Consider the following 12,602-nt stretch of genomic DNA (forward strand, 5'->3'; position numbering starts at 1 on the left):
AGCAGCAGTTTGCTGCAGCCTTTCACACAACAATGAGCAACCACAGGAAGATGGAATGCAAAGGTGCTGCCCCTCAAAGTTGACTTAGGTTTCCAATGCCATAGGGCATGATCTGAGGCCAGCCACCAGTATGAAACCAGCATCTCCAGGCTCTACTGACAGCCATGATCTGGAAGGTTGACCATCCCAACCCACTTTTGCAGCAAAAACAAAGCCAGTATGTTTGGAAAGCATTTTCAAACTTTATTTACAACTGTCACAGTGACAAAAATGTAGTTTGAAAAAAATGCTAGCTTCTCCCTGAGGCTCAAAAAAGAATTACAGAAATATAGAATGTTTATCATACAACAGGAGTTTTACTGGAGTGCTTTGTTCTTTAGATACGTTCAACAACAAATAGAAATATACACAATACTTCCAAAAAAAGGATGCAGACAGAAATATGCAAGTCTTTAGGGCAGACAGCAGGTCTGAAGTCCAAGGATTGCCATCTCACTGCTGCCCACATGGTAATATCTTTGATATAGAGCTTTGACTTGGTGGTACAGATGGTAGAGACCAATAGAGAGTAACACTTAGAAATAAGACAACTGGCTGGTATGCAGGTGTACAAGCTCACTCCAGTAAGACAGCAAGACTAGAACAAGTGTTACAGACACAACAGCTGAATCCATCACTAGAGAAAATGGTATCACCACATCATGGCTGTTAGTGATCAACCATCCACCAAGGTGGGCAGGGAGAGTGTCTGACTGGGTCTGCATGGCTGGACCAGAGGCCAGCTGCAGTGTAGGAACACTGAATTTCTCCTGCTTTGTGCTAACTCATCTCCAAACTCCCATCTGTCCAAAAATAGTTACACAGCTGATAAATTATTGCCATTATGTTGAAACACAAGCAAGACAAGACTAAAACAATCCTGCCAATACGTTAAAAGCAGTTCCCAAACCCCACCAGCGTTTAACTACTCATGAGGTATTAAAAATACAAATACACACATGTCCGAATAGATTTTAAAAATGGAACCAGCAAAGGGGGGGTGGCATTGGGATTATTATGGAAGTTTGGTTAAGGCCTTGACATTTCTTTTTCTCTTCCATGACCCCAGATTTGGTTTAGGTGGTAACTGCTCTCATCCTATCCTGACTGGCTCCCAAGCTGGTCCCCAAAGCCACAAGATCATCCCTTTCCAGGAAAGCAGCAGGTGACCTTGTCTGGCAGCAGACTGGCCTTCTCCTTGAGGCAGGATATGGTGAAGAGAGGACAAACCCAGACTTCACAAGCCAGTCTGCACTTCATTAAAACAACTACAAACATTTCACCCTCACTAAGAAGCAGGAACGCATCTTGTCTCAGGACACCCAGGCTAATCCTCTCCCAGCAGGCCCCATCCTGCAAACCCCACTGGTGATCCACACTAGATCTGGTGTTTCGTCTTTGGATGACCCCCAGGTCCGGCAGCCCCCCCCACTCAACACTCCCCACCAGCCTGTCCTGCACTGAGGAGGCCCTGCAGTGCAAAGCTGGAGGAGAAGCCCCCCACCCCAGCCCTCTCAAGCCCACTGACCAGCAAGTTAAGAGACAAATGACCCTACAACTTCAAGGACACCAAGGCAAGGAGGCATAAATCTCCACCCTTAGGCTTGGGGCACTGTACAAGACGAGACCACCCACAGCAGCCTCAGCAAATAGGAGAGAAAAATCTGAAGTGTTCAAACCTACATGAGCTCTTGCTGCAGACAGAAGCACCTTTTTACATCCGATGCACACCACCTCATGCTCACCACCTGCAAGATAAGCTAGGGCATTGCAGGAGAGATGACAAGCAGCAGCCTAATGCTATCCTGCAAATACAGCTGCTCAGCATTGAAGAGTCTAAAGGCAAACGGGGAGAAAGTAACTTTGGGGAAAGGGGCTGGAAAACAGGCTCAAGAGCAAGAGCAAGAAACCAGACTACTCCTATGGACGCTCACCTTACCCTAGGAGGTGCCGAACCAGGGAGAGCTACAGGCCCCTTGTCACTAGATCATTTAGCCATGCTTCGCTATGGACACCCTTCCACCCCCCAACACACAAAATGGAAGCTGTAAGAAAGGCAAATCTGAGATATTTTGGCTCTGTTCTCATGCTTTTGGCCAGAGGCAGCTCCCAGCCAAACGCTGCCACCTCCAACTTTCCTCCCCCTTCCTGAGCTCCCCCCTCCAGCAGTCCTCGTGTGGTCACCCTCTGCCATGTGCTTGGAATTTCACTGCTGCCTCCGCCTCGGAAAAATACAGATAATGATCTCGAGAACAGCAAACATTGCTCTGCGTTACTTCCTTCCTTCCTCAGGAGGTCTGATGACACCGAGGGCTTCAGTTCTCGATACAGAGAATACAAAAAAACTAAGATCTCGCAGGTGCAAAATTGAACTTGTCTTATTAAAAAGACTTTCAAAGAAAGTGTGGCTCTTCCTTCAGAAGGGTGCAGTCCCTTGCCTTTCCCCAGATGCCATTTATTGTTCCTTGTTGTCCTTCTTTGCATCTTCACAGTTTTCTTCCTCCTCCTCCTCATCCTCCTCTTGCACGAGGAACTCTTCGGGTGGCCATCTCAGCTCCCCGCTCTCCACGTCACCCTCCGTGGGCTCCACCACGATGGAGGGCAGGCGATCCTTCAGCTTGCAGTAACGATCAAAGTCTGAGGGGTCGGGGAAGATCTGAAAGAGCCAAGGAACAGTCTGTGAGAGGGGCTGCACTCACAGCCTCAGCCAAAAGCCCAGCTTGGGACATTTAGGTCTCCAGGGCAGACTAGTCTGGACACAGAGTCAACCGCTGAGCGATGGGAATACTCTTGAACTTGTAAATAACCTTTCCAAGTCTCCAAGTAATGGAAATGAGCACTGCCCAAGAGGCTTCTGAAGCACGCGCTTGCTTGGATAGTGCTCAGCAAATAGGTATCTGCCCTTTTGGATATTTATCCAAATGCCTCACCCCCCTCCACCCCTGCTTTTGCATTAATGCTCTTGAGTTTGCACACAGAGCTCTCTCCATCAGAGAATCTGAGATCTCATTTCCTGCTGCTGGTCAGGCTTCACATCAGAACAGGCTTGTTCTCCAGGCTCTGCTGCTGGGAGGCAGGAGGCCCATGGCAACTCAGGGCTAGCGCAGCCCAGACCCTTGCAGCAAGGGCCTGTGTCTGGTATCACTCCAGGGCCACAGTGCCAGCCTGAAATAGCTCAGCTGCATTTTAGAGATAATTCTGGCAGTATTCCGCACACTACAGCTACTACACATCAGCAGTGAAACTCAACAGGACACTCATTTTATGGAAGGGCTGGGGACTGGACTGTGTTTCTTCAGGAAGGGGGTACCTGTGGCATAGCCAGGAGTTATGCAAAATATATATATTATATTATTACAGTGCAAAATTGCACTGTATTTCTCATGCAGTGAGTACAAGGACTCCTGGATCTCCAGCCCTTCACGGTGCACCTTACTCATTCCCTCCCACCCACTGTTTGCCACATGGATGCACAAGCTCATGCAGTGCAGCAGCATCAGGGCCCATACTCACTGGTAGTGCCAGTGATGCATACTTCGATCCTACTAGGAACCGAAGCAAAGCATGAGTAAAAGAAAAAAAACTGCTGGTGCAGTGCTAGCAGTAGCTTTGCATTAGTAGATTGAATGTGAACATAAAAGGTTGTGTTACTTGTGGGTAGCTTGCTGGGGGAACACCTTCAAACCCCAGCTCATCCAGAAGGGAACGCCTGGGTGATAAAATCCACTTGCTATATCAGACCGCCTGGTTAGTAGCCAGAAGATTAAACAACCACCACTTGCTATTTCAAACAATTTTAATCAGTATCCATTTCACATTAGAATTGTGTTTAAACAGCCCAAAGAAGAAAATGACAACGTGCATTTTCCCCTTGATGTTGTAGGCCAGGTGAGAAGTCAAGTGGCTGTACTTTTCTTTGAACATCATCTGCATTCAAGGGAGTTACAAGAGCATCCTTGCAGGGAGCAGCACTGCCAGCACTGGCCTCAGTCTGAGAGCAAGATCTCATCTGCTTTGATCTTTGTGGTTCCAGTTACAAAAGCAGGCTCCCCATCCAGGTGCCCTGAGCATTAATCATGAAGCCTCATTCTCCTTGTGCCAATCATGTGGGTACCCACCACCTTGGGAAGCCCTGGCCACAAAAAGTGAAACAACATCCTATCAGTTCCTTCTTCAACCTAGCTACTATTAGCTACAGCATCACCCCCTTGGCAATATTCAGTTGTCTTCTACTCTTCAGCCTCATTTTTCCTTCACACCTAAAGCTTTCTGGCAATCAGGTTGAGAAAGCCATTGGGCTGCTACCTAACACAAATTCAGTCAAGGGAACAAAGTAATGCACAAATGAGGATCTGTTTGCATGTGATCATCTGGTCCTGGGGACAGTGCTGCAAGACTCCAGCTCCCACCACCCACATTTTTCAGGTGCACAAGAGCAGCTGAGGTCCTTTGAACACAGCCACATCAACCTGGGCATTGCAGTGTGAGCTACTTGCTATTAGCCACTCCCAGCACCAGTGAGACAGCAACGGTTTCTTGGAGCTTTGTGGCTTCTGCTTGGCCAAACGAAATCAGTTTCAGGCACACAGTGCATTACTGAAAGTACAGTCAGTGGCTCTTAAGCATCAAGTTCCCTAAACCCAGGATAGGGAAAAAATACCCTTGACATTACATGGTTTAGAAGGTTGCAATGGAAAAAGAAGTGTGGTTCAAGAGGTTACATAAGCTGATAATGTCATGAAAATAGCCTCCTATGGAAGAAAAATAGCAGTATAATAATTAAACTAACCTTTGGCTGCTATTATTTTGAGCACATTAGGTCAAATTGGAGCAATTTCTTTGAAAACAGCCTGCCAGATTTTTTTTCCAGAAACTAAGTAGTAGTCATTTCCTTACAAACAAATATCCGCAAAATGTGGTGTGCAGCTTTTTTAATTAAAAAAAAAAAAAACCTAGCACAATCTTATCTCAAACAGCTGCAGGACAGGCCAAACCCAAGAAGGTCAGGATTTTTTCCACTAAGTCATGCTTTTTAATCGTTGAGGCAGCATGAAGGGAGATGTTGCAACTGCACTTTGAAGGGGCGTGGACAGTCAATGGAAAAAATACAGAAAGGCAGATTTCCTCTGGTGTGATGGGCAGGGTGACAGCAGGCCAAGCACAAGGGCCCAAGGAAAAAGGTTTTGAGACTAGCTGTACATCTGGGGAAGCCAAGTGAGAAGGTTAACCCAACCAGCCTTCCCACTCCTCTTCATAGAAAAAGATAAGCAAGCACCACCTCTCTCTGTCCTGCTCCAGTAGTGCCCTGCTCCATTTGTTGGTTCCATAGGCCTCATCTGGTCCCACTCCAGATTTAAACAATGGGGAGGAAAAAAACCTCCCTAAATCGCAGCAAGCTCCACACTGGGAATTGCAGCAGCTCAGCTCTGACCTGGGAGCTCTGCACTCTCTGGCACAGCAGCCAGGACAGCAACACCTGCCTCCAAGCCTTTCTGCTCACATTATCCTGCCCAGCGGTGTGGGAGGAAGGCTCTGCACCTCCCATGCCACAGAGAGGGCAAGAGCCATGGGTTAGCTTCTCCCTCTCATGCTTGACAGGGAGCCACCTTGCACACAGCTGAGGCAGATACCTTCCCCTGGCAGACCTGGTCACTTGATGGGACAAGTGACAAGCAACTGGTTGTGATAGCTGCCTAAAAGCAAATTTACAGCAATTCAAAGGCATCTTCCACCCCTTCACTTGCATGATACAGCACAAGGGGCTGCAACTGCTTCCACACAGAGCTTTCTCTGTAGCTGAGCCCCAAATCCTGGCCATGGAGAGACACCTCCAACACTTCTAGATCCACAGAGGACATGAATGTTGCTTCTTACACTACTCAACACAGCATCTTGCTAACAGCAAGACTGGTTTTTACAGGCCCCTCTGGATTTATATCTGGGAACTGCTCTCCTCATGAACTTATCCAGATCACACACAAATCAACCAAACTCTTGTCTTGCAGCTGGAAAGGGCAGGAAAAAGCAGAACTTGAAATAAAAGCTTGAAATGATTCTAGGACGATCATGTTTGCCTCTGTTTCAGATGATCTAGCTCTACTATCCTTGGATCAAGTCTTGGCAACAAGAACGGAAAGTTTTCATTGCCCTGGGGAGGCTCATACCCGCTCTCAGCATTCACAGGGATGGAGAAACACCAAAAGCAGGAGAGATGTCAGGCAATTAACAAGATTAGCTCAGCACTACCATAATTCAAGTGACACTTGTAAATTCAAAACAACTTCCACATGTGTTCTCCATACCAACACCCATAGTTAAAATGCCTGTCTCCTCTCCCATGGGACTGAAAGCTATTTAAATTGTATTACAGGGAGACTAAAGCAGTAACATCTTTCCCAATTAAATTACTAGTTTGAGGGAAAGCTTTGCTTGACTGTGGTAGCTCTTTCCAAGACTGCAAAGTCTGCACTGGGTACAGGGTACACCCCTGATGGACACATCACTCATCCTCCTTGGACTGAAGAGCTGAATTTTGTGCCTCTTCAGCAATATCAATATTCCAAATCCCAAATCAGCATTGAAGTTCTGAAAATAAAACTTGAGTGCCACTGAGAAGCATGGCAAGCTCATTTCAGGAAGTACTTCAGTCATCTCTCAGTGTCCTCTCTGGAGGCCTTCTCCAGCTACAATGCATACATTTATTCACACAGCAGTCATGACTCGAACGAGCTCCAAGTATGTACACGGCAGCTGTGACTCAGGTTGATGAGCCACAACAACTCCCCAGTCACAGAAACACTGCCCTGTCTCAGGGCATGATGTCAGGGAAACTTCCTACATCTAACCATTTTCCCTCAGAGTAACAAGGCATCAAAGTAGGGAGGAAAAAACATGCTCTGAGGTGTTGTTGCTGTCCTCAGTTTGATTTCAGGGGAGCACTCGTGCACAGCATAGCTGCCAACAGGACTGCTTTTGTATCTGTTTATCCCATATCCTGCTTCTGTCTTCTCCCAGACCCTGGAATACACATTGACTCTGCCTATTAATCTTGTCTAGCAGCCATGCTTGCTGTCACCACCTTTTTGCAGCCTGGTCTCAAAACCTTCCACAGCAGCAAGCAGCACCTCTGAAGGACTTCCCCTGCACAAATCAAGGCTGCACAGACATGAAGCACCTGATAAGAAAACAATTACAGAGGAAGTTCAATTTCCATTGAGCCAACAGCCCTCGGGCCAGTAACATACTGGTGGTCCAGTTTAACTGGAGGGATCCAGCAGACACAGCTCAAGCCCCTCAGTTCCCTGGGAAAGCCAGTGCTTCTCCAGGGCTGGTGAAGAGGTGTTGCACTCACCAGAAATGACTTCCCCAACACCAAGCTTTTGGCACAGCCACTGGATAGAGCCTTAAGCCTATTTACCCAGATTCAGGCACTCTGACGTGATTCCCAGCGAGCTGTGGTTGTGATTAACCTACACAGATCCCAGCATGATGCGATCATGACTTAAAGAGCTCAAGCTCCCCATGACAACCAAACCTCAGCTGAGGGCATGAGGCAAGCTCAGCCTCTGCAGGCCAGTCTCCTACATGGGAGCCTGAAGCACCAGCGAGTCACCTGCCTGTAGCAAAGCAGCACACTCAACTCTGGACACTGCCTTTGCTCAGATCACACACTTTGGGCACTAAAGGGTTTTCAGTTGTGCTCAGACCCTGCTCCACTTCCAAGAAGCAAGGTAGGATTCTGGTCAAGGCACTGTTTTGACAACAGCTCCACGAAATGATTAATTCAGCCTCGGTTTCAGTGGCATTGTTCGTGCTGCTGGGAGACAGCACAGAGGACAAGCTGGCAGAGTGCTGATGAGGCTCTTCAAAGAACGGGTATTTCTGGGGCTGAGGAAACAGCAAACAGTGCATTAGCTCTGGCTGGCAGCAGAAACAGCCTGGCTCGCTGGACACTGCCAGGCAGGAAGTGCATGAAGCCCTCCATAGCTACATCTGTTTGTAGCAGGGGCAACTTGAGCCATCAGCTGCATTTCAATGAGTTTTTTGTTTAGTAAGTCCCATGGGAATTATGGGACATCTATTAAGGATCCAGAAATAGCTTCTCACTGCAGGCACAAGACCCAGCATGACATCATCTCTTCAGTCACATCTTCTGTTTTGTCTATGCTGCCCTGTTCTGACACTCATGCCCCAAATTCACCACTCACTTCTGCTCAGGCCCTTGCAATCTGTTGGCTGAACCATCTTCAGGGGGATCAGAAAGCAACTTGCTGCCACAAATACAGTAATAAAAGCGGTCTTACAGAGTATGATTTCGAAGCTAGCGTGCTAGCTTACAAGCATTTTGCATATTAACTGTAAAAAAGGCAATCCTATGATGAGAAAGCACGTTTGCCTTAAGCCTATGGAAGCAACTCAGTTGATACTGGTATTACTTCTGCAGTCTGAGTTTTCACACTAGTAAGCAGTGATAACCAGCCCAGCACTTCACCAGTGAGGAGTGAAGACCTTCAGCTGACATCTAGGACAGACAGACACCCCAGCGGGTGGAAAGATGCAAAAGAAAAAAGTCAACAACCCAAGCTCCCTTCATAACCACCGAGACAGAGAGGAGACAAGAAGTTCAGTGAACTCCACAAGACAGAGGAATCAGACCGCTGAAGTTTATACTCGGGGTATGAGCTTGCTTCCTCAGTTTACTTCCAAGTAAAAAAGTCTTTAAAACAGTGCTCTTGGTAGGATAAGTCTGTCTGCAGCAGGTACTAATGTGCTCTAGAACGCCAGCAGTGCTGCTGGGCTGTACCACCTCCTCTGGTCCAGACAGTTTCATGCCTGCCTCTGGTGGCAGCAGCAGCCCCCAGTCTCACAGGCAGCATCCTACTGACCAACTCCCAGGCAGTCCCTGCTCTACACAGCTTGAAGGGGGAAATTCTGAACCTCAGTTTGAGGTCATCTCTGTAGTAAAATAAAATCAAGTTCTACTAAAGGAACAGGACAGGACAAAATTTTGAAGCTAAAAGCTTGAGTCTCCACTTTTTATTTTTTGCCTCTCATAGCCAGCCAAGGGCTGTTACACTGTGAGTGCCTGACTCTGCAGATGAGTGGAAGAAGATGCTGCAGCTTAGAACAACAAGCCTCAGTGCAGGAGCAGTCATGCTCCATTAGCCCTGTCTGGTTTTAAGTTATTACACTACAGCTCTCAGACAAGCATACAATTTTCCATGAACCAAACTCTCTCCATCAGCAAGATGAGGCACAAAATGCCAAAGTCTGAGGTAGAACAAAAAGTTCATGGTGCTATTTGCATCAGTTTTGTCCTTGCTGGTTTCAGTTGAGTTTTCAACCCTTTAATGATGCTTTCAACTTACCTTGACTTACACTGTGACATTCTCAGCCTAGCAGGCAGAGAAGGAAGGCTGGATCCTGCTCCCCAGTCCTCTTTACACTAATCTGATTTAGAGGTAGACCTCATACACAGCCCAGACACTACTAATGCCATAAGGGTCTTCCATTTCAACTCCTCTACTCTTGCTGCCATCACTCTTCATCACATCAAGGTGAAATTCCTTGCAGGCATTTGGAAAAAAAAATGATCTACAACTAGACCACTAAAGAGAATGGATCTAGGATGCAGAAGCCCTGCACAGATATGAGTCGTCAGCTTCTATGACTCACATGTTCAGGTGATCCACTCAAAACCAAACAGTCCTGTTCCCCAGTTGGCCACAGCAGACTTTATCAAGGTCATTAGCACTTGGGGAAGAACCTCATTGAAGTGATCATTAGAACAAGCAGGGCACCTAGATTCTGCCTCTCCCTGGGAATTTGGATGGGTAGAGGCATTTGACCTGACTGGGTTAAGCCTCTTCCTAAGGTGACCCACAAAGACATCCCAAGCAGGTTACTTGATTGCTTCAGATTTAACAACTGTCATTGCCTCTGCACTCTGTAAGAGAGGAAAGAGAGGCTGCATACTCCCCACTAGCTCAAGTACTGAAGCACAGCACAGCTATAAACCAAACAACTTGCATTATCCAGAGCTAGAATCCTGACTAAAAGAAGGAATGCATCCCCTTTTCCTCCACATAGCTATGGCTTCTGCTAGAGGCCTCAGTGGTGGCCCAAAGATCAGTGGATTTCATGCTCCAGTGCACTGCTGCTGCCTTGTAGTTCTCTTTTCAGACATAAATATGCAAACATTCAGCACCTCATCTGAATGCACACTTGGAGCAAATGCCTCCGTGCAGATTGTGTAACATCTGCAAAGGACAGAGCCTGCATCTGGATGAGCCAGTAAGAGTCACCCGATGCATAGAGCAGATGCAAGTCGTATGCCAGCACTCTGCATCTGTGTCAGATCTCACCAATGAGTCTCCTGGAAGTGAAGAAAACGATGGAGCTAGGAAGCTAGGGTGCCTAACTTGTGCTTTGATTAGCTACAGGCTAGGAAATGAAAGGGGTATTGAGACTAAAGGATTAGGGCTCAATCAAGCTGAAGACCACTTCTTCACTGAAGACATGTCTTTGATCTAGAAATTAATAGCTAACTACATTGTTCAGAAGTTTCAGAATGAATGCAACTCGTGCCTCCAGATACCGATATCTCCAGTGACATTTCATGGCTCATTTAGGCTGTGTCTGGCCTCACTGTATCTTACAGAGGACTGTTAACCCTCTCAAATGGGCACGTCAGTCAGGAAAACCAAGAACCAGCTCAAAAAAATGTGGATGCCATATAAACATCATCCTCCTGCTCTCAGCAGATCAGCTGTATGCTGTGTTACAAAGACCTCAAGAGCCCTCTCAGCCCAGCGAGTGGCATGAATCCTTCTTTAACCCATCTCCACTGAGCCCCGGGAATGCTGAATGAGCAGGGGCTTGGTCACTTCAAAACAAGTGAATCCTCTGCCAACCCACACTGATAACGAGGGATATTTTAGACAACCATCTCCTGCCAAGCACACATTCCAGTCTGTTGACTAGTTCTCACTACTGCAAGACCTGCTATTAGGTCAGGCTATGGAAAGGTACGTTAGACCAAGCTTACAGTCCAGCCCAGGCAATTCCACATGGGATTAGCACCTCAACTACCAGCAAAACACTTACTTGATACGACAGCCCATCCTTGCGAGGGCTTAGTCCGATCTCATCCATGGCTGGGGTGTTCATCATCACTTCAGTCATTTCAGCGGATCTCAGATAATCAGAGCTAGAGACAAAAGACAGCATTCCAGTGATCTGAGGGGCTTCGGCAGGACTGAGCACGATTCAAACGGCGAAGCGAGCAGCAGAGGCTGTAGGCAGTCTATTTCTGGTCCCTTCCTTCCTGCCCCCCCTTGGAAGGCAGCGGAAAAAGCTCAGTACCTCGTAAGCTGGAGCTACATCAATGCCCTCGGAGCACCTCCCCGGCTCTCCCCACAAGAGCCCAGCTCAAGCGCACCCAGGTACGCTCCGGCAGCAGCGCTCCGCTTTCAACTCCGCTTCCTCCAGCTCTGCCCCGCGGGGAGTGGGGGAGAAGTAAAAAAACCACAGTAAATAAAGTGCAAGCGCGGGGGCTTTGGTTTTTTTTTTTATTATTTTTATTGTTTTATTTCTCAAGCCGGTGTGCTTTAGGTCCCACTAGCTTATTTTACAGCCTCGGGGACCCCCACGCCAGCGGAGCGCGCGGCGCCAATTCCAGCTCGGCATTTCCAGCGCGAGAAAGCGAAGCGAGCTCCCTCCCGCAGCTCGCCCGCTGCGCTCAGCCGTCCCGCTACCGCCCGGCTCGCTCCGCCCGCCGGGGGAACGGCCGCCACCGGCCGCTGTCCCTGAACCGCTCCCCGGGGCCCCTCGCCTCCTCCCGGGGCGCGGCGGCGGCTGAAGGGGCTCGGCCTCAAGCGTCCCCCCGGCAGCACCCCGCGGCGGCAGAGCGGCCATCCCCCCGCCCGCCCCCCGCGGGAAGCGCCCACTCACCAGGGCAGGGGACACAGCACAGACATGAAGTCGCAGCAGAGGCTGCCCCGGGCTGGGGGTGGCGGAAGGGGCACCCAGGCGCTGCGGGACGAAGCGCGGCGCTGCCCGGGACCGAGCGGGCTCCCTCACGCCTTGGCCGCCGCCTCCGCGCTGAGCCTCGCGCCCGCCGCCGCGCCGCCTTAAATGGCCCCGGGGGGCGTGGCCCGGGCCCAGCCCCGCCCACACCCCCTGACGTCAACTTTTTCATGAATGGCCTCGGCGCGCGCCGCCTGCGGGGGGAGGTGTGGGGTGCGTGTCCGTCTGTCCCTGCGGCCCCATGTCCCCGCGAACGGGTGGCGGTGGCCACCCCATCCCGGCCGTTCCCGGTGCAGAGAGGTGCGTTCCCGCTGTTTCACCCCGGGCCGAGGCGGGGTGCGGCCCCCCGGCTCTGCTGCCGGCCGCAGAGGGACGCACCGGCGGTACCCCGAGCATCACCGCGGCTGGGGCTGGGTCTCACGAAGAGGGGCTCAAACCCGGCCCCTTCGTGGCGATGGTGGCGGGGGGTGGCCGGGGACACGGGCAGGGCCGGCACGTGCCGAGAAGCCGCAGCGCCTTCCGTGCCCCGCACCTCC

The 12,602-nt window shown here is 49.6% G+C and overlaps 1 protein-coding gene and 1 long non-coding RNA gene across 3 annotated transcripts; one reads left to right on the plus strand and one right to left on the minus strand.

Annotated features, from left to right (window-relative positions):
• Positions 1–222: 222 nt before the first annotated feature.
• Positions 223–12,170, minus strand: LBH (LBH regulator of WNT signaling pathway). Of its 2 annotated transcripts, none has more exons than XM_068186030.1 (3): positions 11,992–12,170; positions 11,146–11,248; positions 223–2,695 (listed from the first exon to the last, which is right to left on the minus strand). In XM_068186030.1, exons 1-3 carry the CDS (start codon positions 12,015–12,017, stop codon positions 2,495–2,497), a joined length of 330 nt encoding a protein of 109 aa, XP_068042131.1. In that variant the 5' UTR covers positions 12,018–12,170; the 3' UTR covers positions 223–2,494. The 2 variants fall into 2 exon arrangements, with proteins under 2 accessions (XP_068042131.1, XP_068042132.1); XM_068186031.1 differs by lacking the exon at positions 11,992–12,170 and adding an exon at positions 11,404–11,428.
• Positions 7,606–9,611, plus strand: LOC137471588 (uncharacterized). The gene is made up of 2 exons (XR_010997703.1): positions 7,606–8,765; positions 8,864–9,611. It is a non-coding gene; the product is annotated as an uncharacterized lncRNA (long non-coding RNA).
• Positions 12,171–12,602: the final 432 nt, after the last annotated feature.

This window comes from Anomalospiza imberbis, chromosome 3 (genome assembly GCF_031753505.1).
Source record: "Anomalospiza imberbis isolate Cuckoo-Finch-1a 21T00152 chromosome 3, ASM3175350v1, whole genome shotgun sequence".
Taxonomy (NCBI): domain Eukaryota; kingdom Metazoa; phylum Chordata; class Aves; order Passeriformes; family Viduidae; genus Anomalospiza; species Anomalospiza imberbis.

What these genes read in the sequence shown, in the direction of transcription:
- LBH (XM_068186030.1), bottom strand. Translation starts at nt 12,017, where the DNA reads ATGTCTGTGCTGTGTCCCCTGCCCTG. An exon ending in GTGCTGTGTCCCCTGCCCTG is followed by an intron (nt 11,249 to 11,991) that starts GTGAGTGGGCGC and finishes TTTTGTCTCTAG; the next exon opens with CTCTGATTATCTGAGATCCG. An exon ending in AGGATGGGCTGTCGTATCAA is followed by an intron (nt 2,696 to 11,145) that starts GTAAGTGTTTTG and finishes TGGCTCTTTCAG; the next exon opens with ATCTTCCCCGACCCCTCAGA.